Source organism: Phoca vitulina, unplaced genomic scaffold, assembly GCF_004348235.1.
Source record: "Phoca vitulina isolate PV1807 unplaced genomic scaffold, GSC_HSeal_1.0 scaffold25, whole genome shotgun sequence".
Lineage (NCBI taxonomy): Eukaryota > Metazoa > Chordata > Mammalia > Carnivora > Phocidae > Phoca > Phoca vitulina.
In genome coordinates this window covers 543923-566647 of record NW_022589728.1, presented here as the reverse complement: position 1 = coordinate 566647, position 22725 = coordinate 543923, and the positions used below count along the sequence as shown (strand labels likewise).

The 22725-nt window shown below is 37.2% G+C and overlaps 1 protein-coding gene across 5 annotated transcripts in view; it reads right to left on the bottom strand.

Annotated features, from left to right (window-relative positions):
- The window catches only part of SPIDR (scaffold protein involved in DNA repair), a 562488-nt gene that overhangs the window by 140447 nt on the left and 399316 nt on the right, over positions 1 to 22725 (bottom strand). For all 5 annotated transcript variants that reach the window (XM_032421906.1, XM_032421904.1, XM_032421905.1 and 2 more), the window contains 2 exons: positions 9225 to 9420; positions 7222 to 7469 (listed from right to left, as the gene is read on the bottom strand). In XM_032421906.1, the coding sequence (XP_032277797.1) occupies positions 7222 to 7469; positions 9225 to 9420 (444 nt within the window). The remainder of the gene's footprint in view (positions 1 to 7221; positions 7470 to 9224; positions 9421 to 22725) is intronic.

Here is a 22725-nt window from a genome sequence, read left to right as displayed (position 1 = left end):
ATTACAGAGGAATTTTTATGTCTCCATTATTTAGAAGGCAGTAGTCACATTTCATATGTATGAGTTTATATAAATGTTTGTTTTCTAAAGTAAATGAGCAGCAACTCCTTGTTGATGGGGGGGGGTGTGTGCAGCAAGGGGGGCGGTGCAAAAGGAGAGGAGTAAAAACCACCTTCAATCAAGCTTCTCCTGCAGCCAGGCCACAGACTCAACTCTAACATGAATGCTGGTTTGTAATATGATCTTCTTCTTTGTTTATTTTAGGTTTCTATTATTGTAACAATATTATTTATCAGTATTTTACAATTTTTAAATCTTTGCACTTGCTTTTAAAGAGCTAGTGAGCCACCTTCTATTGAGTCCTTATATGAGAAGCATAATGCTAAACACATTACGTATATAATCTCAGTTAATTTTCATGAACCTGGATAATGGAAAGAAATAATTCCAATTTCATAAATAAGGAAACAGAATTTGCCCCATCTTCCTACTAAGTGGCAGAATCAGCATTTGAACCTAGACCAGTCTGATTCCAGACCTTCTGCTTTTCCCATTAATGGTCTGCCTCTACCTCAATTTTTAAAAATTTTAATTCCAATATATTTAACAAAGAGTGTTATATTAGTTTCAGGTGTACAATATAGTGATTTAACAATTCTATATACTACTCAGTGCCTATCACAATAAGTGTACCTCAATGCATTTTTAAAAGAAAAATGGTACCTATACTGGAAACCATGGACAGAATGCCCTCATGAGTTTTGTTGTTCTGCTGAACATTTGACATTCTCATTCTCTTATGCATCAACAAAGCACTTGTTATCAGAACCTGTCCTTCCTCCCCACCTCCCACTCACTCTTCAACTCCCCACCAACTAGCTTCCAGTCTCACCTCTCCCCTGCACCTTCTGTTCATAAAGTTACATAGGAACTTCTCAGCAATCCATTGTACATGTTTTCAGTCCTTATTTTATTAGGCTTCTCTGCACCACCAACTTAGCTGCCACTTGCACACATGGAAAATCCTGTATCTTAGGTGCCTGCCACAGTACATTGGGTTTTCCTCTTCTACCATTAGCCCTTCCTCTTTAGTCTCCTTTGCTGGTCCCATCTTCTACCTGTTTTCCAATGCTACAGGACTTTAGATCTCTATGCTAGCATTTCTTCTTTTCTTCCTGTCTACTTTTTCCCTAACGTGATCTCATCCGCCGCTCTGGTTTTAGAGACTTACTAGCTGTGACACAACACTCCTAGAAGGGGTGTGGAGTGGAGGAGCAGGAGAAACCACCTGGGATGAGGGCTGGGGGTATCTGCCTTTCACTGCATGCCCTCTAGTGCCTTTGGAGCTCCTCAACTAGCTACAGGCTGAAAACTGCCAAATGTTTATCTCCAACCTAAGATCCTTCTCTGAATGTGAGATCTTTATATTCAACTTTCTCATCTGACACCTCTCCTTAGATGTCTCAGGAATCTCAAACTAAACAGGCCCCAAACTGAATTCTTAAGCTTCCCTCCAAACCTGTTCTTATCCCAGTTTTTCTCACCTCAGTAATTAGCTCATCATTCCACCAAGCAATCAAACCAAGCAACATTCTTATTATTTCCTTGTACTTCCCTCTCCCCATACCCAATCCATTCTCAAGTCTTCACACACACCTAGAATGTGATCCTTCTCTCCACATCCCAGTGGTGCCACGCGAGACTCAGGAGCCGAGGCTGACTTGGGACTCCTACAGTCTGCCTCTTCCTGGTCTCTCCACTCCCACTGGGACCTGGTCCATGTGCCTCCTCCTCTTCCCAAACCATTTTCCATCTGACAACTAAAGTCATTTCCAAACAGGTAAAGTTTATTTTGGGTCAGTGGACAGCCATGGCAAACACTACAGACCATGTGTGTAGCCTATGGCTGGCCTGCCTCTCTGGGCTCTCCCACTGGCCCACACATCTTGGCCACATCAGCTTCTCCCTCCTGTCTAGGAGCTTTCAAAGGTTTGTTTGTTTTTTGTTTTTTTAAAGATTTTATTTACTTATTTGAGAGAGAGATAGAGAGAGACAGAGCACAAGTGGGGGGAAGGGCAGAAGGAGAGGGAGGAGCAGACTCCCCGCTGAGCAGGGAGCCCTACCTGGGGCTTGATCCTGGGACTCCGGGATCATGACCCGAGCCAAAGGCAGATGCCCAACCGAATGAGCCACCCAGCACCCCTACGAACTTTCAAAGGTATTCTCTCTTCCACTGCAATTCTCTCTCATCTGCTTTTTAGCTAACATCCACTTATCTTTCAGGTGCCAGCTTAAATAGTACTGCCTTACAATACCCATCCTTGAATCCTCTAAACTAAATCCTGCCCCTTCTCCATTGGTCTCTTTCCTAGTGTCCTACTTTTCTTACCAGAGCACATATCACAACTTATAGTCATAAATGTATTTGTTTTTAATTGTTTTGTGTGGGACTTCCCCACTGGACTATGCTCCAGGATCATAAGGACAATGTCTGATTTTGTTAATCACTGAGGACCCAGAACCTAGCCTAAGACAATGGTGGATTTTTAAAAAATTTTTCCTTAGTGAAAAGGAAGAAGAAATACAGGAGAAGAGACTAAAGGAAGAGTCAAAAGATGAAAAGAGAAAATAAAATATCAAGGTTTGGAGAAAAAAAATGAGCTCTTTTCCTGAGTTCAGCTCAATGAATTTCCATACAACTATAATGCATGATAACTATTAAACTGGGAGGTTCTGTCATTCCAGCTTTTTGTCCAAACATAAGACCACTGAGCAAACTGTTTGAATTAAATGCCCTCACAAAAGACTAACTGTCCCATTATCAATACTTCCGCAATGACAGGCAAGAAAGAATGTACATCTCTAAAAGATAAAATTAAATTATTTGTCCACAAGTTAAATATCTGAAGGAGAGAGGAGCAGATGTTTCAGAAAGGGAGAAAGAAAGTCAATATTTAATGGCAACCAGCATGGATGGGGAGTGAGGAAACATGATCCAGGGACTGCTCTGCCATGAGGTAGGGAGTCACCAGGGAATTCACTTACTTTTTCTTTGCCTCAGTTTCCTCTATTATAAATTATCTCCAAGACCAGTGCTCCCTTTCTGCTAAAAAAAAAAAAAAAAAGCCTATTGCTTTATTAGTCATGCATTTATTTAACATTCACTCGATATTCAGTGATTCTAGATAAAGGTGGGTTTGGGCTCTGAACAGTCTGCCTAGATTAGTGCTTAGGGAGTGCTTTCGAGGTTGCTTTTTGTTACTTTTGATTTTAGTGATTTATAAAACTTAAGTTTGTATTGGTTATTCTGACCTATAACACCTTGAGAAACTTTGTAGAAGTGTTTTCTTTAATAGCTTGAGTTAAAAGAAGTCATCCAGAAGAACAAGGGACAGGAGTTTCTTACATGTTATATTTCTGAAATCTAAAGTGTGTGTGTGTGTGTGTGTGTGTGTATAATCTCAAGTGTATATATATATGTGTGTATGTGTGTGTGTATATATATGTGTTTTAAAGATTTATTTATTTGTTTTATTTATTATTTTTTTTTTTAAAGATTTTATTTTATTTATTTGAGAGAGAGTGAGAGAGAGAGCGCAAGAGGGGGTAGGGTTAGAGGGAGAAGCAGACTCCCCGCCGAGCAGGGAGCCCGATGTGGGACTCGATCCCGGGACTCCGGGATCATGACCTGAGCCGAAGGCAGTCGCTTAACCAACTGAGCCACCCAGGCGCCCCTATTTATTTGTTTTAGAGAGAGCATGAGCACGTGCAAGTGGGGGGAGGGGCAGAGGGAGAGAATCTTCAAGCAGACTCCCCAATGAGTGTGGAGCTGGACGCAGGACTCTATCCCACAACCCATGAGATCACAACCCGAGCGGAAACCAAGAGTTGGATGCTCAACCAACTGAGCTACCCAGACACCCCTGAAATCTAAAGTGTATTTAGATAATGTTTCACAGCTCAGAAGAAATGAGCCTTTTGACTGAACCTATGTGACCCTGTTCAGGACTGGCTGGCTCCAAATGAATTTCCTTTTATTTCGAAGTTGGCAACAATCTGGCTGTCTACCATCAGAAGATGAGGTCTTACTGATCTTAGAAAAGTGAGACTGCTAAAGCACTGGGAACAGATTGAGATAGACACCTATGGTTGAGGCACTAAGTACACTTAGATATAAGACTCACCACAGTGCTCCATAAGGAGTCATCTGGCCTCGTTTGGGCAGAAAAGAGAGAATTATTGTGGCAAAATATTTACCATATGACAGAGTCATTTCTTTTTTTGCAGGCCTTAATTTCTTAGAATATGGTAATTTCTGGCACTTTATGGAAAACACATAGTGATCAACATTGTCTTTCAGTTCACTGATAGAAGGATCTCGGGGGCATAGCCAGTTATGGCAAGAGAGCAGACCTGGAGCTGCCCTCAGTGTAAGGGGTCCCTATGCCATTTCCCCCGTCTGCTGCAGTCATGCCTCTGGATGAGAGTGACTCCCATGTGCTGCACAGGAGTTCACCCAAAGTTATAGGTAGAAACTGTAAGTAGAAAAGAAAGGAATCTTCCGAACTATAAACTTAAGTCTTTTAATAATGTTTTCTTTTATATACATGCTACATGTATATATATGAAAGTCTATATTAGCAAACATGTTTCTAAATGATCCTCCAAAGTAGATATTTTAATGCTTTTGATAATATATAATATGCAAAGAATTAGTACAGTGTTAAGTATAATTTTACTTCTATATTAATTTTGTTTGTAAACTGGAACTTAATCATTATTATAGCATTATGAATCTAGAAAATATTAATAATCAGTTTTACAATAATACCTTTGTGTACCCAAAAGACATCTCAGAAGCCTTGTCCTCAAACCCAAGCTCAAATGCTATGATTTTCTGTTCAAAGGTTCATTTTCTTACACAATCCAATCAATTCTCCCCAATGACTGGGCACTTTCACTACTCCTGCTGCCCAGGATGACCTGACCCCCCAGTCAGGCTTAATCTTAATCAATCACAGCTTGGTCCTAACTCAATTTTATCCCCTTTCTTTCAGCTCCATACTCTCTACAACCCTGACATGTTTGGGATTCTATATCTTATGATGTTATTCTTTTTGTCCACCTGTATAACTGTCAGCAAGTAAGAACCTCTCTGAGGCTCAGTTTCCTCATCTGTGAAATGGGACTAATATCCTCTAGTCTCAGCATTGTATAATCTCATGTGTGTTACAGGAAATACAGCACACACAACGCATATTTAATTACATCTGAATAACTGAAAATAACAAGTTATTTTCTTGTTTTTGAGGTTTATGCCTGGCCTTTTTTCAATCCACAACTTAGCACAGTCTCATTTAATATGTCCCAGTGTATGTTTAAGGTACAAATCCAAAACATTCATAATGCCAGCCATTGGCAGCAATTCACCAGAAGTTAGCTTCCAATTCTTTTTTTTGCTTAACAAGTAAAACAAGTACCACCAAAGGAGCTAGAGGGACAGGATTCAAGGTGTCCATTGCTTGTGATTACTCCTAAGGAAGCAACCTCACTGTCAGTTTCGCCTTGCTTTCTCATCATTGTGACTCAGTCCCTGCTGTCCCCAATCTCCTCTGAGTGTGTGGTCTGTGTGCTGGGCTGGAGAAGCTTTACGAAGATCATCATTGCTTAGGTTACCCAGTATTTCCTTCTCCAAAGCCTAATGCTGGATACATTCCACGAAAAACATAAAATAAAACCTATGTCTGATCTATAACTGGCTCAGATCTATTTAGGTTTACCACAGATTTAAGTTAAAGACTACAAGACTGGTCTATACCTACAAGTTAAAAACCCTAAAACTGATATAATCATTTCAGACATACACATATTCCAAACAAAATAAAATTAAAATTTTTCCTATAAATCCAAAAGAAATATTCTCTAACTCTACACCTAAAGAGACTTTTTGAAATTCATAGGACTTTCAAATAAAGTGCCACCCACCTGAAGAGGATTCATAATTAACACAGAAATGTTTCTTGTCGCTTTTTTTTTCTTTTTAAAGACCTTATTCATCCATTTGACAGAGAGAGACACAGTGAGAGAGGGAACACAAGCAGGGGGAGTGGGAGAGGGAGAAGCAGGCTTCCCGCTGAGCAGGGAGCCCGACGCGGGGCTGGATCCCAGGATCCCGGGATCACGACCTGAGCCGAAGGCAGATGCCCAACGACTAAGCCACCCAGGTGCCCCTCTTGTCGCTCCTTCTGAATGGTATCAGAAGGCACTATAAGAATAGGATATTGTAATTACTGTTTCTTCAATATGTGTTTTAAGAGTAGATATATAAAAAAAAGGTTGATGAACTGGCATCTATACTTTTAATTTCTATTATAAGTCCATCTCACTGCTTTGAAGGCAGTTTCACATAGAAAGTAATATAACCTCAAAAGGTTATACCAAGGCTCTGACATAAATAAACTCTTCAGTCAATGACATGACTACAGCTATTTGAAAAAACACAGAAAGGGCATAAATACAAGTAAAAGAAGATATCATTCCCATAGTTAGTATGAGCAAAGTACTTTGAATTATGGGTTTGGCTTATGTAGCTGTGCTGTCCACCAAGGTAGCCACTAGCCACATGGGGCTACTTAAAATAAAGTTAATTAAAATTAAATAAAACTTGAAATTTAGTTCCTCAGTCCCATTAGCCATATTCTGAATGCTCAGTAACCATACGTGGTCAGTGACTACCTCACTGGATAGTACAAATATACACCATTTACATCATTGCAGAAAGTTCTATTAGGTAGTGCTGAAATAGGTTAGAATAGCACTCTTTGAAAGCCATAGATTTACTAATTGCTGTTTATTTACTTAGGTTTTTAAGATACATAAACCTTGACAGATATTGCAGTGGTCATTTTCGGTATGGTAACCCTATGTCCTGGCTTTTCTAGAATACCAGTATTTCTTGTCTATATTACTTCCAATAACATGAACCACTAAAGGTAAAAGTAAATGTAACAAATTAAATTTTTAGTAGGACTTTTTATATTAAATAAACAGATCAGACTCCTTTGTCACACAACGTGTCCCAAATTTTGATGCAAGAAGAAAACAAAAAAATAAAAACTCACATATATGGTGAATGCAGCCAAGAGGCTCTACTTTCTCCAGGAGGAGTCTCTACTTTCTCTAAGTGACCCTAGCACCCATGCCTGTGTCTTAATTACTCACCGAACTCTAGGTGGGTCTGATCCAGGTGGAGCAGCTGAACCACCTCCCTGCTGATATCTGCAGGGAAGATAGTAAACTCTCTGTACCACTACTCGGACCCCAACTCCTGACCATGTGGCAGCACCCTGGCTTTCCACTGCATCCAGGAGAGAATCCCTCAGGGGAGCTTGGGCTGGGAAGCGCTGTTTGGCTTCCTCATGTCCGTGGGTGCAGTCTGTCCACATTGTAGTGAGACCACTACACATTACCTGGCCAAGACATGCAAAGGGAACAATTTCAGTTTAACTCATAACAGCATGGTATGTACCAAATCATGACATTATGAGGCAATCTTCTGATATAACTGCAGAACACCAAAGGAATGATGAAGATAAGACGTTGCATGTGCCTCTGTGTCTGCCAGGTAACTAATGCTGTTGAGGAGGGCAAGGTGAGCAAGATAATATGGGAACCACAGTGTTTCCAATCCATAGAAGCACAGATCATTTTGGGTCTTTGAAAACATGTAAAGTCCTGCTATTATAATACTTCATGGTAATCTAGAAAATTTTTCTTTTATGAGGTAAACAATCCCAACAGGACAAACTAAAAAACAAAAGAATGACTAGGGTTTCAAAATTAAGTCATTATTAAGTGCTTGTTGTGTGCAGTCTACTAGGCTAGACACTTTACAGGCTCATGTAGCCTCCCAACAACCCTTTACAATAATATTAAATATCATAATAAGATAACACTTCTAGAGGACATTCCAGGTACTTTTCTTTAGGTACTGTACTTATATAACCAACATATTTAACCTCATAACTACCCAAGTGGGTAGATTATATCATTATTACCATTTTAAAGATAAAAATATTGAAACACAGAAAAATTATGTATATTGCCCAATGTTACTCAGCAATAAGTGGTTGAGGCAGAATTTGAACCAGGATTCCTGGTTCTAAAGCCTATATTCATAACCATGATGTTATACTGCAGCTTCATTGTCACTGTTGTAAGACAAAAATGTTATCTCAAGAATTTAATATCAATGGCTATTTACAACTAAATGTTAAAGCAGTAATGCACTTTGAGTCATAAATTAAATTAATTAGAGAGCCCTCTTTTCCCCATTATCCCCTTCAGATACTTCTTTTGATAATCAAAGGGAGAGTATGCTTGTTGACACATTTACAAACAAGATGCAACTTTGTCTACTTTTTTTCTTTTTTTAATTTAAGATTTTATTTATTTATTTGTCAGAGAGAGTGAAAGAGAGAGCACAAGCAGGGGGAGCGGCAGGCAGAGGGAGAAGCAGGATCCTCGCTGAGGAAGGAGCCCAATGGACCTGAGCTGAAGGCAGACACTTAACCAACTGAGCCACCCCTACTTTTCTTTTTCTTATATCCCCTCATACAGTCTGTCAGCCTTAGCATTCTGTTCAGTGCTGATTCAGCTAACTGGGTGAACCTGAGATGGTGCACATGGAGTCATAGACACTTACAGCCTGGAATGATCCCTGGAGTGCCCTTCATGCCTTCTATGAGTGAAATTTAGTGGTTCCCTAAATTTATCTTGGCCAATGATCATGACTCAGGGCCAATAAAATTTCAAAAAACAATCTACAGCATATAATTTCAAGTTTATGCAGTTCTTTTTATCCCAAGGGATATAGATACTGTGAAAAAGAAAAATATAACTTTTTAATTTGATAAGTAAAAGGCTGAAGCAAAATTCTTAGGTAATTACAAAATGAGAATAAAAAAATAAAAAATCATATATTTTGATAGATTAGGATAAAGATTAAAAAAATACAATTATATAGATGAAATACTGTGAAATGACTACTACCAAATACTGAACCACTTCATACTTTCTTCAGGCATAACAATAATAACAAGATGTTCTAGCATATATATTTACTGAATATCTGAAGGGGAACCAAAGGTAAACATCTTTGCTTATACCTTTCAAATCCATTATTATTACAAAGCATAAAACATCTAAAACAAATAAAAATTTACCTGGCTTTCAGGTGATTTATATGTTAGATTCCTAAATCTAAACATCTGAGCCAAAGTGATACTTCTTCTTGGAAGGGGTGTGTCCCAACACTGTGCTTCATGTATTATTTTTGAATCTTCTTTGGCAACAACTTTCTGACAAAAATAAGTATTCAGAATAACAGGGCAACTTCCATTTGGTATAATAAGCTTTTGCCTGAAAAAGAGAAAGAAATATAATAGTTTACAGTTACAGTTTATTTACAATGTTGGATTTCCCTCATGTTCTTGCTAAATCAGGAATACAAAGGGCAATGACTCACCTCTATGGACAGATAAAACCAAGTTAGGCCACTAAGTGACAGCTACAGATGAATGAATGGATAGAGAAAACGTGGTACATATATACACTGGAATATTACTCAGTCATAAAAAGAATGAGATCTTGTCATTTGTAACATGAATAGACTTAGACAGTGTTATATTAAGTGAAATAAGTCTGACAAAGATAGGCAAATACCATATGATCTCACTTAAATATGGAATCTAAAAACAACAGAAACAAACAAACAAAAACAAAACAGTCTCATAAATACAGAAAACAAACTGGTAGTTGCCAGAGGGGCTGGGCTTGGGGTGGGGAGATGGGCAAAATGGGTGAAGGGGATTCAGAGGTACAAACCTGCAGTTATAAAATGAATAAGTCATGGGGATAAGAAGTACCACACGGGGGACATGGTCAATAACATTGTAAAACTTTGTATGATGACAGATGGTAACCTATCATGGTAAGCATTGTGTAATGCACAGAACTACCAAAGCACTGTGTTGCATACCTGAAACTAATGGGATATTGTATGTCAACTATACTTCAATAAAACAAACAGACAAACAGAAGTGACACCCACCCTCACATGCTCAAGAGGGAATGCCAATGGAATTAATTTTACTTTTCCAGTGCAAGTCTGTGTCAGGAGAGGGGGAATGGAAGAAGGCCATGTCATGTCACTGCCTGGGCTTGAGCTCCCTCGGGTCTCCTACTCTGGTAGATGATTGCCTTGGAGAAATGCAGGGAGTGAGCAAAGACTATCAACAGGCTCAAAAATTGCCCAGACATTAAAATAAATGTTACTTACAAATGAAACCTTCAGACACTTTGACAGCTCTAATCTTTCAAAGAACATGACATCAAGACCCAAAGGAGCTTCTACCTTCACTATCAAATAGAACACAGTCACAGAAATGCTTCACATTTAAGTTGAAAAGGAATGTGGGGACACAACAGACAAAATTCTCCTGGTCCCTTTCAGACATCTGATTTGACATCTTCAACACTCATTCCTTAAAGGAGGTAGTGCTGCTTAACATTTAGGAAAATTTAGGACTTCTACTTCTGGGAAGGTGGGAGTAGACATACTTTTCCCTAATTTATCCTCTGAAGCACAACTAAAATGGCTAACATTACATATCAACTAAACCTAAGACACTGAGAGGTGGAAAAAAGAAGAAGGCATACCAGCCAAGCCCTGGAGACCTTGAGACCTAAGGAACAACATAGTGGTGAGTTCCTGGGTTTTCTGTTTTCTTATATCCCAGACTTCAGACTGAAGAAGATGGCAACATGATACAGCAATGGGTACAGATAAAAAAGTCTTCTACAAAAGCTTACTCTCTCCAACTAAAGGCTACGAAAGAGACAGCCTAGTATAATACAAAACTTTCAGAAAATGACTGCTCTAATCTAGGCAAACATCACAGAAAAACCTGTGACTCACCATCATACACACCAGAAAAGGGTGAGTGGGGAGCTCAGACTTGCACTCTCATCAGGCTGTAATAAAAAGTCTCGATAGCCCAGATGGGGTGGTGTGAGAGAAGGCAGGATAGAATGTTGGGACTTCCATCCCTGCAGGCTTATAATGAGCCTTCCCTGATCAACTCCCCGCCCCCCAACACACACACACCATGACAATGGAGATCACCTGGGGGCCTGGACTTCTATCCCCCCCAACCCCCCCCCCCCGACATCAGTAACCAGTACTCCTGGCTACCCTCTATCCTCACACCTTCCTCCAGTCCTCTCAGTGGAAGCCATGTGGGAAGAAGCACCCCTGGCTCTCCCAGCAAGGGTGATATCAGTGGAGGCCTAGCAGGAAGCTGGAACTCAAATCTACCTAGCAGTAACAAGGAGTCCTTTCCCCCTCAGCATTAATGGAGGCCAAGTGGGGAATTTGGACTTCTTCCTCCACCTGGCAGTAACAACCCCCCTCCCCACTCCCTCCACTTCTCTTCTCAGAACAGTATCAGACAAAGCACCCTAAAACAGATTTAAATAAGATCCAGAGTCTCATAATACCTCAAACGTACAGGTTACCATCTAAAGTCACTTCTTATACTAAGAACCAGGAAAAATCTCAAATGAAAAAAGATAATTAATAGATGACAATGCTGAAATGACACAGGTATTAGAATTATTTGACAAAGATTCTAAAGTAGCCATTATAAGCATGCTTCAATAGGCAATTATGAACACACAGAGACAAATGAAAAGACAGAAAGTCTCAGCAAAGAAATAGACTTTTTTAGAATGGAAATTTTGAACCGAGAAATAAAATGAAAATAAAAACTCAATGGATGGGTTCAACAGCAGAATGGAAGAAACAGAAAAAATCAGTTAACCTGAAGACAAAAACAGAAATTAAACAATATGAACAACAAAGAAAAAATAGACTTAAAACAATCTGAACAGAACCTCAAGATCTGTGGGAAGGATGAAATAAAAATAGATATATACAGGTAAATACAATAGGCTTTCCTACTCTTCTTGGGTTTTCAAAATTGTATTTAGAGTTGCAGCAACAATTATAACACTCCCTGATATAGTTCTAAATGAATATAAAAACAATATTTAAGAAAATCATAGTTGAGAACAGTAAAGGGATATAAGAGGTAAGGTTTATACACTTCATAAAAACTGGCAAAATGTTGACTCAGTAGACTGTGATAAAATTTAATCCTTAGAGCAATCAATAAAATAGCTATAAAAAGAGATATACACAAAAATATTATAAATAAAATAAAATAAAATTATAAAAAATGTTCAAGTAACCCACATGAAGCCAGGAAAAAGAAAACAGAAATGAAAAACAGAAAGAGAATGTAGAGAAGACAAAAAATAAAAAGGTAGCGCTAAGTCCTAACACATCAATAATTATATTAAGTGTAAACGGTCTAAATAAACCAAGTAAAAAACAAAGATTAGCAGAGTGGATTAAAAAAACATGATCCATCTATATGTTGTCTATAAGAAATTCACTTCAAATATAAAGATATAGGTGAAACAAAAGTAAAAAGATGGGGAAAATACATCACATAAACATTAATAAAAGTATAGCAGGGGGAAGGGTATCATATGAAGTAGGCTTTAGAGCAAAGAAAATTATCAGAGACCAGAGGGACATTACATAATGACTTTTACCAAATGTGCAAAGAAGAATTAACACCAATTTCATACAATCTTTTTCAGAAAATAGAAGAGGAGGAAATACCACCCAATTCATTTTATAAAGCTAGTATTACCCTAATATGAAAACCAGATAAAGACAGTGCCAAAAAAAAAGAAAAAAAAAGTAGAAGAGAAAGAAAAAGAGAAACCACAGACCAACATACCTCAGGAATACAGATGAAAAATCCTTAATAAAATACTAGAAAATAGAATTCGGAAGTGAGTATAAGGAAGTATGCAACATGACAAAGGGGTTAATTCCAGAGATGCAAGTCTCATTTGATACTTGAAAATCACCTCCACCACATTCAAAATGAAAGAAGTCATATAGCTCATCAGTAGATGCAGAAAAACCACTTTACAGCATTCAACACTCATATAATAAAACAAAAAATCAGAAAACCAGAAATACAGAACACCCTCAAGTTGATAAAGAGCATCTACAAAAATCCTACAGGTAGCATTATAATTAATAGTGAAGGAATGAATGCTTTCCATCTAAGAAGGGAAACAAGGCAAGGATGTCCATTCTCACCACATTTTCTTTTCTTTTTTTGTTGCTAAAAAGAGGCCTATGTTCTTTCTTCACATACAGGACTTCGAATACTTTTACAGCATTTCCCACAAAGAATGAGAGGAAATGTCAAGAAAAGAGTGAGAATTATTTACATTTTCCAAATGGAAGCAAGGAGACTCCCAAGGGCATATGAGGTCATCAGAACTCTGGGTTGCAAGCCCCATTTACTCTTGGTTCTGCCACCAACACCATCAGGGGACACAGGAGGAGCCACAAGTGACAAGCCTGCTAACCTCAGTTCCAGCTGTGGGCCCTAAAGCAGCCCATAACCCAGATCTAGCTGGGTTTACAAACCACATATTTGATATCTAATATCACATATCTGATAAGGGATTAATATCTAAAATATAAAAGAAACTCATACAACTCAATAGCAAAAAAACAACCTGATTAGGGGTGCCTGAGTGGCTCAGTTGGTTAAGCGACTGCCTTCGGCTCAGGTCGTGATCCTGGAGTCCTGGGATCAAGTCCCACATTGGGCTCCCTGCTCAGCAGGGAGTTTGCTTCTCCCTCCAACCCTCCCCCCTCTCATGCTCTCTCTCTCCCTCTTTCTCTTTCTCTCTCTCATTCTCTCTCTCTCAAATAAATAAAATCTTAAAAAAAAAAACAAACCTGATTAGAAAATGGGCACAAGATCTGAGTCAATGTTCCTCCAAAGAAGACACACAAATGACCAACAGGTATATGAAAATGTGCTCAACATCATTAATCATCAGGGAAATGCCAATCTAAACCACAAGGAGATTTCACCTCACACACGTTAAGATGGCTATTCTCAAAAAGACAAGATATCAAGTATTGTTGAAGGTATGGAGAAAAGGAAACCCCTGTACACTTTTGGTAGGAATGCAAATTGGTACAGTCATTATAGAAAACAGTATGGAGGTTCATAAAAAAATTTACAATAGAACTACCATATGATCCAGCAATTCCATTTCTGGGTATATGTCCAAAATAAATGAAATCAGGATCTCAAAGAGATATCTGAACTTCCATGTTCATTTCAACATTATTCACAATAGCCAAAATATGGAAACAACCTTTGTCTGTTGACAGATGTATGGATAAAGAAAAAGTAGTGTATATATGCACATGTGCATGTGCACACACACGAATAATATTCAGCCATAAAAGAGAAATCCTGTCATTTGTGAAAACATGAATATGGAGAAACCTGGAGGACATTATGCTAAGTGAAATAAACCAGACACAGAAAGTTAAATACTTCATAATCTTGCTTATATATGGAATCTAAAAAAATTGAACTGCTAGAAGCAGAGAGTGGAATTGTGGTTAACAGGGGCTACAGGATGGGGAAAAAAAGAGCTATTGGTCAAAAGATACAAATTTTCAGTTATTAGATGAATGCGTTCTGGAGATCTAATGAACAGCATGGTGACTATAGTTAATAATATATTATATAGTTGAACTTTGCCATGAAGTAGATCTTAAGTGTTCTCACCACACATACAAGAAAAGGTAACTAAGTGTGGTGAAAGATACATTAATTAGTTTGATTGTGGTAGTTATTTTACAACGTCTATCAATATATATCAAACCATCACCTTATACACTTTAAATATATACAATTTTTATGGCCCATACACCTTAACAAAGTTGGAAAAAAATAAAATTTATATGGAAAGGTAAAGGAACTAGAATATCTAAAACAATTTTGAAAAAGAAGAATAGAGTGGGACAAATCACTCTATCTCATATCAAGACTTAACCATATAGTTACAATAATCAATACTGTATGGATTTGGTAGAGGAATAGACAGATCAATAAAGCAGAATAGAGAACCTATAAGTAGACTCCACAGATATGCCCAACTGATTTTTCACAAAAGTGCCAAAGCAATACAATAAAGGAAGTAGACTCCGCATATTCATAGTCAGAAAAGTATGAGCTTCAAATGAAGTCTCAAACTTCATATGAAATTTAACTCAAAATTAATCATGAACACAAATGTAAACTATAAAGCCATAAAACTTTTAGGAAAAAAAAGACACAGGAGAAAATCTTTAATACTTAGGCTAGACAAAGTATACTTATGAGATTAAAAAAAAAATTACCCATAAAAAGAAAAAGAAATTGACAACTGGACTTCATCAAAACTAAAAACTTTTGCTTTGAGAAAGACCTTGTTAAGAGGACAAAAAGAGGTGGGGGTATGGGGGAACTGGGTGATGGACATTAAGGAGGGCATGTGATGTAATGAGCACTGGGTATTATATAGGACTGATGAATCACTGACCTCTACCTCTGAAACCAATAATATATTATATGTTAATTAATTGAATTTGAATTAAAAAACAAATAAATTTTTAAAAAGAAGATAAAAAGAGAACCTACAGAGGTAAGATATTTGCAAATCACGTATCCAAGAAAGGACAATGACCTAGAATATATAAAGAAATCTGAAAACTGAGTGTGAAAAAATGAACAATTAGAACATGGACAACTGTCACGAATAGACAATTCACCAAAGAGATATACAAATGGCAAATTAGTACATCAGAAGATGTTCATTGTCATTAGCCATTAAGAAAACACACATTAAAGCCACAGAGGTATATAGTACCTCTATACTATCCAAATGGTTAAAATAAAACATAGTGATACCACCAAAAGCAGATGAGGATATAGAGAACTGGATTGCTCAAACATTGCTGGTGGGAATGTAAAGGAAAAATTTTGGCAATTTTGGAAAAACATTAAATATGCAATTACCATACAACCCACTGCACTCCTGGGCATTCATTGCAGAGATGCAAACTTATGTTTATACAAAAACCTATGTAGGAATGTTCATAGCAGCTGTATTCATAATAGTCTACAACTGGAAACTTAAATGTCATCATTGGGTAAGAATGGTTAAGCAAACTGTTAAATCCACATCACAGAACACTATTCAGCAATAAAAAGGAAGGAACTATTGATACACACAACAACATGGATAAATCTCCAGGGAATTATGCTGAGTGAAAAACAAATAATCCCTAAAGAGATAGAGAACATATTAGCGGTTGCCAGGGTTTAAGGGTCTAGTACATTTCCACATAATCAATCCAAATACAAATTTGCAAGTGAGGTTTTAAGCCTATCGGCTATAGGTATGGTAATCAGAAGTAAAAAAATTATGAGAGATGGAGACAGAGTTAGACACACACACACACAAAGAGAAGAGAGGAAGGGAGGGACAGAGAGACAGATACAGAGTCAGCAAGAGGCTATAATAAGAGAGGAAGGGTGGGGCACAGTGTCTAGCACTGTCTGGGTACAAATGTAAATATGTTCCACACAACAAGATGGATGAAAGCTGTCATAAACTTCCAGCCTTTTCTTTCAAATTAATTTTAAAAAACTAAGATAAAGTAATACTATTTTAAGAACTAAGTTAAGAAGAAAGTACTAGTAAAATTTTTATACTTAGAACCTTTCAGTTTACAGATAAACATTACCAATATTAGAACTATGTTCTGCCTAATTCAGTCTTGTTTAAGGCTGTTAAGGTTAAACTGAATTAAAAATAGCAAACCAGGGGTGCCTGGGTAGCTCAGTTGGTTGAGCCTCCGACTCTTGGTTTCAGCTCAGGTCATGATTTCGGGGTCATGAGAGTGAGCCCTTCATCGGGTTCCATGCTCAGCATGGAGTCTGCTTGAGATTCTTTCTCCCTCCCTTTCTGCTCCTCCCCCGCTCACATGCACGCACTCTCTCAAATAAGTAAATAAGTAAAATCTTAAAAAAAAGAAAATAGCAAACCACTCCAACGAAGTGAAAGCTTAATTTAGCCTTCTCTCTATGCTACCAATAATCCCTAAAATTTTCAAAATTATTTTAATGAATTTAACCTTCTATTTATTCTACTTAGCTCAGGTCCAAAAAAGGATATCTTCCTTACTTAAATAATCACTTTTTCAAAAAGAAGGTCAATTTGCTGATTTCAATAGCATTAGATGTTCTTTGTCTCCTGGGTAGGACCACATGGCTAATTATGAGCAATTTATCTGCAAAAGTGGCATAATTTACAAACACATATGCAAACCCAAAAGGGGCTCATTTTTTTGATCTCTTGTTGACAAAGTGAATAAACTCAGGATAGATGCAGGATTATTGCATCAAAATGAATAAAAAGCATTAATATATTTGGCCTGCCCTCAATGCAACTACACTAGATAACTGTACAAATATACCCATGATCTCAAGCATTATATTCTTGGTGTTTTTGCTCATTTCCCTCCATTTCCTTCTTATTTATGAGCAGACTTGAAGGGCCTCTTCAAGTGTTTCAAATGCCTTGCTAATCTCTATTATAAAGCTCACATTTTTATTAGCTAATAAAAATAAAGTTTAACACTCCATATTTTAATATTTGCCTATTAGAAACATAGGTCTCCTTAGCCTGGTGATGGGTATTAAAGAGGGCATGTAGGGCGCCTGGGTGGCTCAGATGGTTAAGCGTCTGCCTTCGGCTCAGGTCATGATCCCAGGGTCCTGGGATCGAGTCCCACATCGGGCTCCCTGCTCCTTGGGAGCCTGTTTCTCCCTCTGCTTCTCTCTCTCTCTCTGTCTCTCATGAATAAATAAATAAAATCTTTAAAAATAAAAAAAAAAGAGGGCATGTATTGCATGGAGCACTGGGTGTTATACACAATGAATCATGGAACACTACATCAAAAACTAATGTAATGTATGGTGATTAACATAACAATAAAAATTTTTTTAAAAAAAGAAACATAGGTCTCTTTAATGCTTATAGCTCCCATATTCTAATTTTCCTTTGTATTTAATGTTCAGTTCTATATGAAAATATTCAAAACATATTCTTTTTATTTATTTATTAATTTTTTATTTTATTATGTTATGTTAGTCACCATACAATACATCATTAGTTTTTGATGTGGTGTTCCACGATTCATTGTTTTCGTATAACACCCTGTGCTCCATGCAGTACGTGCCCTCCTTAATACCCACCACCGGGCTAACCCATCTCCCCCACCCCCCTCCCCTCTAAAACCCTGTTTGTTTCTCAGAGTCCATAGTCTCTCATGGTTCATCTCTCCCTCTGATTCCCCCCCTTCATTTTTCCCTTCCTTCTCCTAATGTCCTCCATGCTATTCCTTATGTTCCACAAATAAGTGAAACCATATGATAATTGACTTTCTCTGCTTGACTTATTTCACTTAGCATAATCTCCTCCAGTCCCATCCATGTTGATATCAAAACATATTCTTGATAAAAAAATGAACTTTGAAATTTTACAATTCATAGTAATCTGATAAGGAAGGTTGACCTGGCAGGAATCCCTTTTAGCAATAAAAAGATAGAACTCTTTTAATTTCAAATGGGGAAAAAATGAAGTTAGCTAATAGGCAATTAACAAAAGTAAACATTAAAGTGATGCAGTTGGAAAGAATGATGTCCTTAATTAAATGTGTATCATTTTGCAGTATCACAGCATTTCTGTTTACTTACCCAGCCCTCCACCTTGGTAGCAAAGTTAGGGTTAACCCAAATTCAGAATCTTCCAGATTCCCAGAAATTATAGAGATGATAATAAACAGTGTCATCCCAAACAGGCAGATTTTTTAAAGTTTTAAAAACTTTTTTAAATCATTAAAAAAGACTTACCTTGTAACTATTAATCTGGACCTCTTTTATAATTAACAAGTCACTACAAATTTAGCAAAAAGAAAAGTTTTAACTATTTTGAAATGTGGCTGAGTAATTATATATTTTCAAAAATAGCATATATATATCAGTGTTGTTAGCTTTGCTTAAAAGAAAGGAAACCCAAGGTAGAAATAATGGTTATTTGGCCCAGCTGTAGGGCTCTGAGAGCGACAAGAACCCAGGCCATGCTTCTGAAGCATGTGGCCAGCTCATCAACCCCTGCATCTTCTGCAGAAAACAAGGGGGAACACTTATTTTAATGACGACACAAATGTTTATTTAATTATACATAAAACAAAAATACTGAATATACACATTTAGTAAAATTGTTCCTGATTCAAGCTAATCAAACTGAATTAGTCTAGAATAGAAATGATTTGTAAGGATGCTTAGTTCATTACTTTAAATCACAAATTAAAATTATAGTCGTTAGAAAAGAGAAAGTTTTGGCAAGTCTTCTGAAATAGAAATAACTAATTTTTTTTTAAATTAAGGTACAATTGACATATCATGTTATATTGTTTCAGGTATACAAAATGAATCATTATTTGTATATATTGTGAAATGATCACAGCAAAAAGTCTAGTTAACATCCATCACCATATATAGTTACAAATTTTTTCTTGTGATGAGAACTTTTAAGATCAACTCTCCTAGCAACTTTTTTTTCTCTTAGCAACTTTCAAATATACAATATAGTATTATTAACTATAGTCACCATGATGTACATTACATCCCCAGGACTTACTTGTTTTATAACTGGAAGTTTGTGCTTTTTGAACCCCTTCACTCATGTTTTCTGCCCCCACCCCCTGCCTCTGGAAACCACCAATCTGTTCTCTGTATCTTTGGGCAGGTATGCCTAATTTTTGACTAGCACATCACTTGTTTCTGTACAAATAGTACTGAGATCTGAAAACAATTGATTCTCTAAGATAAACACACTTGAAATCTTGTTCAAATTTCTCATGCACTCGCAAGTACCTTTTATCTTCAAAGTTAACTACACAGGTAAACATAATCTAACTAGATCCATAGGATCATATTTCTGAATTAGGGAATCTGAATGAGGTTTAAAATGATTTAGCATAATATAGGAAGTATAAAATTTCAGTCACAGATACAACTTTTTACACTCAAGAGGATCTGGGAAATTAATTCAAATAATAACACAACTAATAATAAGATTTGGAAGGGTAGTAGATACTGAAAGACCTTAAAACCCGTATCTAGGTCCATTTGATTCATTTCACTCTTTTTACTGAACATCTATGATGTGCCAGGCACTAGGAATCCAGTCAGAGACAAGAAGGTTGAGTGGACGGTTTTACTGCAAAGGAAAAGGATGTTACTGAGATAGGATACCCCAATGGAGGACCCTCTGTGAGTAATCCCACTGCGGTTAGGGAAGTCTTCCCAGGAGAGGGAGCCAGATGAGGGGTATCATGGATCAGGGAGGGTGAAAGCACAAAGAAGAGATGCATGGAGGCCTCCAGAGGCTGCCCAGTGGCAATGACCACAATTTAATTTCAATGTGATGAACAAATATGTCACACTACCACATCACTGAGTCTCTTCAAAAAAAAAAAAAAATTCACACGTTCATTTTCCTTTACTAGCAGGAAAAGGAAGTTAGAGCTTTTCAGCATCCACATCCATGGTTCCATCATTATTTCTCTAGATAGTATGACCTCTCAATTTCATTTTATACTGCAATCCAATACTAACTGCTATGGACCTTACAATCATCTCTTGATGTATTTTATCGCTACAAATGTTATATGATGGCCAAAAAAGAAAGTTTACAGAGCATGTATGATTAAGATTAATATTATAGCAATTTAACTAGTATTTCTAAAGATCAAACTGAAAATAAAAACAAACCTAAGGTGTTAAACCTCACTTGACAAATCATACATACAACCAACAACACCAGTGAACATTATCATGACACTGAAGAATATGCATTTACTTTCTAGTAAACTCTCAGAGAATCCTTGAGATGGCAGCAGGGTGGGCTAAAATATGGGAGAGTTATACACACAAATGAAATACACAAAAAACTGGAAAGTATGTCTTCAAAGGAGTCCAAGTACTAAGGTTTCTGGTAGAAATCTTGTTTGTTTGTTTGTTTGTTTGTTTTTAATAGAGAATACTGTATGTTTGGGGCACCTGGGTGGCTCAGTCGGTTAAGAGTCTGCCTCGGCTCAGGTCGTGATTTCAGGGTCCTGGGATGGAGTCCCGCACTGGGCTCCTTGCTCAGCAGGGAGTCTGCTTCTCCCTCTCCCTCTGCTGTTCCCCCTGCTTGTGCTCGCGTGCGCGCTCTCTCTCTCTCTCCGATAAATAAATAAATAAATAAATAAATAAAATCTTTAAAAAAAAGAGAGGATACGGTATGTTTAATAAAAATGACAATTTGTCAAAATATTTTCTGAAAACAGAAATGACTTCTCAAACACATGTTTTGCATTAAAAACCATTTCCATTTCTCCTCACCTGAGAATGTTATATATAGAACTCAAGTAAACAAGAAACAATAGACTTAAAAAAAAAATGTCTTGAGATCAGAGAAGGAAAACCATGTGAAATATTTTTTCATTTTCTATCATTTCAAAGGTTGACAATTCTATCACTATCAACACTGACAAAGAGTGAAATACCCTGTAAACAACTTGTTTTCAGGAACGTGAGCAATGTTTCTTTTATTTTCCCACTAGTTATGTATTCTCAAATTTTTTGTGTCTAGCAACTGATTAAATCAAGACTATATTTTGCCCTGAATAGGTTGATAAGGGTGATGGTAATTGACACATAACCCCTTAAAAAGCAAACTGTCTATTCCGAACCATAAAATAAGGTCAATTTGCTTGTTTACTATCCAGGAAGAATTCATGCAAATCTGTGATGGGAGCAAAAGGATTAATGGGTTAATAGGATTAATGCAGTGACCCAAAGAAAACAAAGACAAACAGAATTTTCTTTTCTTTTCTTCCTTCTTTCCTCTACCTTCTTTCCTTCCCTCTTCTAATGGCTAACTAGCTAAAGAAGATTGCACTAGGAACTGTAGTTGCCTGAAGAACATAATCTAGGTTTAATTTTTCTTTTCACTGAAGACATGCTTGGGAGAAACCAATCAATTTTGTTTACAGTTTAGTTTCATCTCTACGCCTTACCTACCCCAGGCCCAAATCTGGCTAGTGTATATACCAGGAGAGGCTGGGCCATTGGGTGGGGAGTGGAGAGGGCTTACGTCCATGTAGGGCCATACATCAGTGAAGCACCAAAGTGCAGTAAAACATTGTTTGTGCTACAATAGAAGGAACATGGGCTTCTATGGGGAGGCAGAGGGTAGACTTCTCCGTATTATTTAAGTCTCTTCTAAAATGTCTCTGTGAGAGGTCTTGATGGGCTGGTTCAACAATAACAAAAACAAAAACAAAAAAATGTTGTTTGAATGAATGTCAGTCCTTCTAGCTTCCTTGGGAAAAGTTGTGCATTGAGAGCGCTTTTCACACTGATGTGTTTGTGTTTGTTTCTACAAAGAAATCCTCAACTACTAGAATATATCAGCTGTTTCATTTTTATCTTTGTTTTTTGAATGCCAAACAGTACTTGACATCAGCAAGGAACCCAACAGATTTTCCTAAACTAATGAACAAAAATTTATTCCTATTTACCAGATATATGTATAAAGAAATGAATGTGACTTTTAAATAGTTAAATCAGACCTACTGTAACTGAGTCCTAGAAGTTCCAAGTAGGA